A 4,119-nucleotide genomic window follows, 5' to 3' on the forward strand; every position below is an offset into this window, starting at 1 on the left:
ACACAGAGAAACCCTGTCTCGAAAAAACAAAAACAAACAAAAAAACACAGCAGGGTCCTACTACATAGACATATACTACCACACCCAGCTTTTCTTTTTTTCCTTTTTTTTTTTCCCCAGATGGGTAATAAGCCCACACCTGAACAAGGTTTAGGGGAGGTACATATTCTGTGAACACCCAGTCATTGTGATTATGAACCAAATAAGGATCTCCCACACTGCTCTTGTAACTGCTAAGCTATCTTTCTAGCCTCCTGCCTGAACTTTTTTCTAGTGATTAGCTAATACATATTAAAGGGTGTCTAACTCAATTGTCTTCTCCAATAGCTAGCTTGGGTATCTACAGATTTTATCGCTGGTAAAACTTTATAATGGAATTACTTGCACTAGGCTATCCAGTTAAAAATGTTGATTAAGTGCAAGATGGATATGCTTTTTATGTTTGCTTTTTTTTTTTTTTTTTAAAGACTTATTTATTTATATGTAAGTACACTGTAGCTGTCTTCAGACACTCCAGAAGAGGGAGTCACATCTCATTACAGATGGTTGTGACTTGTGGTTGCTGGGATTTGAACTCCAGACCTTCGGAAGAGCAGTCGGGTGCTCTTACCCACTGAGCCATCTCACCAGCCCCATGTTTGCTTTTTCAAGACAGGGTTTCACTACGTAGCTCTGGCTGTCCTGGAACTCACCACGTCGACCAGGCTGGCCTCCGCCTCCCACGTGCTGGGATTAAAGGTGTATGCTACTACGCCTGGTGTGCACCACCGCTCTGGGGTGAGAGAATACACTGCAAAAAGTATTTGGCAGTGTAGCTCAGCAGAGTTTTCACTTTTGTAAAAAGTAACAAGTACTACAGATGTGGGTTTTATTAGTCCACTACAGTTACGAGACAGTCGTCATAAATCTCCCCTTCTGTATTCATCCCACCAAACACAAAACAGAGCAGCACAGTAGTTGGACTCTCCTCATGTGGTCCTCCACTCTGGGTCTCTGCTTTCTCAGCAGCGTCTCCTTTCTCATCTTGGAGGGTTAGAATGACAGAATCTGAGTCTTCATTCTCAGAGGTAGACATCACTTGCCATGGGATGACACACATGGAGTGGTCCAGTCGTCCAGCGGGTAGGGAAGTGTCAAACTGAAGTACAGTCCAGTGCTGCTTTTCTGAGTAAGGGGGACAAAACAAAGGCTCCTGTTAAGACATAGTTCCACAGGTATTCAGTGATGTTCTACATCACTTAAGCCACAAAGAGGAAATAAAGGGAAAAACTAGTTGGGTCTGACAGTGCATGCCTGTAATCCCAGCACTCAGGACTCACAGGCAGGAGGATGCCTGCCTTTGTCAGACCCTGTTTTTCTATGGGATTTTGTTTTGTGGGTTTTTTTTTTTTTAAATACGTACGTACATTGTGTGTGTGTGTGTGTGTGTGTGTGTGTGTTTTGGTAGAGTAGAGTAGAGTAGGACCACAGATGTCTTCCTCTGTCCTATTTTCCTTTGAGGAAGGGTCTCTCACTGAACCAGAAGCTGCAGTTTCAGGTGGGCTAGCCAGCCAATGCGCCCTGGCAATCGGCCTGTCTGCTCCGCAGTGCTGGGGTTATAGGCACACATGGCCATGCCTAGCTTTTATACAGATGCTGGGGATTCAAACTCAAGTCCTCACGTTTGCACAGCATGCACTGTTACCAGCTCAGCCACTTTCCCAACCCCCTCCTTTCCATTTAGACATGAAGGCACCAAACTAGAAAATGTCTGCATCACTTACCAAAGGATATTTGTTTTAAAGACCAGGAGTTAGGGCTGGAGTGATGGCTCAGTGGTTAAAAGTACTGACTGTTCTTCCAGAGGACCTGAGTTCAATTCCCAGCTACCACATGCTGGCTCACAACCATCTGTAATGGGATCTGATGCCCTCTTCTGGTGGGCTTGCAGACAGCGACAGTGTATTCACACATACATATAAATAAATAAATCTTAAATAAAAAAATTTAAAACCAAAAAAAAAAAGGCGGGGCAGTGGTGGCACATGCCTTTAATCCCAGCACTTAGGAGGCAAAGGCAGGCGGATTTCTGAGTTTGAGGCCAGCCTGGTTTACAGAGTGAGTTCCAGGACAGCCAAGGCTATACAGAGAAACCTTGTCTCAAAAAAAAAAAAAAATAAATAAATCTTTTTGAAAGGAAAGGAGAGGGCACAGTGCTTTTTAAAAGAAAGAAAAGCAAGCAGGAGTGATTCCCTCCCTCACCTGTGTGATACTTGTACATCATGTTCAGTGCTCCAGTGGCTGTCATACCTCCAAACATATATACATGGTGTCCCACAGCGACGGCGGCATGGGCAGCACAGCCGACTGGAACAGCACCGGTGGGACCAAGCTTCTGCCAGCTCATGTCACCTGTCACAAGAGAGAGTTTTGCACATGAGCTAAAATAGGAATTCAAATTATCTGCTGCAGTTTGCAAAGTGATTGCTGAGAGTCATCCACAGGGAGTGTGTGTGTGTGTGTGTGTGTGTGTGTGTGTGTTGAGATAAGATGATGTAGTTCTGATCTGGAATACCCTATGTAAAGCAGGCTGGTCTTAAGCTGAACTCGGGAATTAAAGATGTTCAACACCATGCCTGGGTCACAGAAATCTCTTAAGAGGTAACGGAGAGAGGTTCACTATGCAGAACTGATTTTAAGGGAGGGTGGCTTGAATTATTCTCTAATCTGCAGCAAGGGACCTATTGTTTCAAAAAGCATCTTGTGGGATTCTAATGCTTTTTGGAGCATACTAAGAAATGCAAAAACTTTTTTTTTTTTTTTTTGGTTTTTCGAGACAGGATTTCTCGGTATAGCCCTGGCTGTCCTGGAACTCACTTTGTAGACCAGGCTGGCCTCGAACTCAGAAGTCTGCCTGCCTCTGCCTCCCGAGTACTGGGATTAAAGGCGCCTGTCTCGAAAACTTTAATAGTGACTATAATCTTTATTCACTGTTAACACCCAGATAGGTAAGGTAATAGTATGTGTGTGTGTGTGTGTGCATGCACAGATATGCAGGCATACATGTTCATATGCCTACATGTTATAAATACATTTTTAAAAAGATTTTTAGCCAGACAGTAGTGGCATACATCTTTAATCCCAGCACTCTAAGGAAGACACTTGCAGAGTCTTGCTCAGCCCTCTGAATTGCTATCACGTGTGCCTACAGCCTTTCTTCTCTCTTATGGATGAGCACACAGGATGATTGAAGGATGGGTCTTGCTGGAGTAGCTGGTAAGGGGCTGAGCTGGGCATCCTAAGGCTGCCAGGCCTGTGTCCTCTACAATGCGACTTGTTGATTCAGTGCTCATCCCCAACACTGTCTTATTTTAGTTTTTTTGGTTTTTCGAGACGTGGTTTCTCTGTGTAGCCCTGGCTGTCCTAGAACTTGTTCTGTAGACCAAGTTGGCCTAGAACTTACAGAGATCTGCCTGATGCTCCCAACATTATTTTTGCATCTGTTCAAAGGAGCACTTAAATGAGGTAATACATAACTCTGGACTTTAGATTAGAAGACTATTTGAGAAGGAATAAAGCAATAGCTAGTAGGTATTCTTCAGCACAGAAAAATGGGAGTCTTAAACAATTATCAGCCAAGCGTTGATGGTGTACACCTTTAATCACAGCACTCAGCCAAAGAGGCAGGTGGATCTCTGTGAGTTTCAGGCCTGTTTGGTTTACATAGTGAATTCCAGGACAGCCAGGGCTACATAGAAAGACCTTGTGTCAAGACATCAAGAACGGGCTAGGGAGATGGCTCAGCAGGTAAGAGCATTGACTGCTCTTCTGAAGGTCCTGAGTTCAAATCCCAGCAACCACATGGTGGCTCATAACCACCTGTAATGAGATCTGATGCCCTCTTCTGGTGCTTCTGAAGACAGCTACAGTGTACTTGCTTATAATAAATAAATCTTTGGGCCGGGCGGTGGTGGCGCACGCCTTTAATCCCAGCACTCGGGAGGCAGAGGCAGGCGGATTTCTGAGTTCGAGGCCAGCCTGATCTACAAAGTGAGTTCCAGGACAGCCAGGGCTATACAGAGAAACCCTGTCTTGAAAAAACCAAATAAATAAATAAATAAATAAATAAATAAAATAAAA

The 4,119-nt window shown here is 44.1% G+C and overlaps 1 protein-coding gene and 1 pseudogene across 3 annotated transcripts in view; both read right to left on the minus strand.

The window, feature by feature from the left end:
• Window positions 1–114: 114 nt before the first annotated feature.
• Window positions 115–210, minus strand: LOC115030546 (annotated as a pseudogene).
• Window positions 211–854: 644 nt separating this feature from the next.
• Window positions 855–4,119, minus strand: part of Rabepk (Rab9 effector protein with kelch motifs) — a 21,393-nt gene continuing 18,128 nt past the window's right edge. For all 3 annotated transcript variants that reach the window (XM_021155704.2, XM_021155703.2, XM_021155702.2), the window contains exons 7-8: window positions 2,242–2,391; window positions 855–1,164 (exon numbers count right to left, since the gene is read on the minus strand). In XM_021155704.2, coding sequence (XP_021011363.1) covers window positions 872–1,164; window positions 2,242–2,391 — 443 coding nt within the window. In that variant the 3' untranslated portion in view covers window positions 855–871. The remainder of the gene's footprint in view (window positions 1,165–2,241; window positions 2,392–4,119) is intronic.

This window comes from Mus caroli, chromosome 2, assembly GCF_900094665.2.
Source record: "Mus caroli chromosome 2, CAROLI_EIJ_v1.1, whole genome shotgun sequence".
Lineage (NCBI taxonomy): Eukaryota > Metazoa > Chordata > Mammalia > Rodentia > Muridae > Mus > Mus caroli.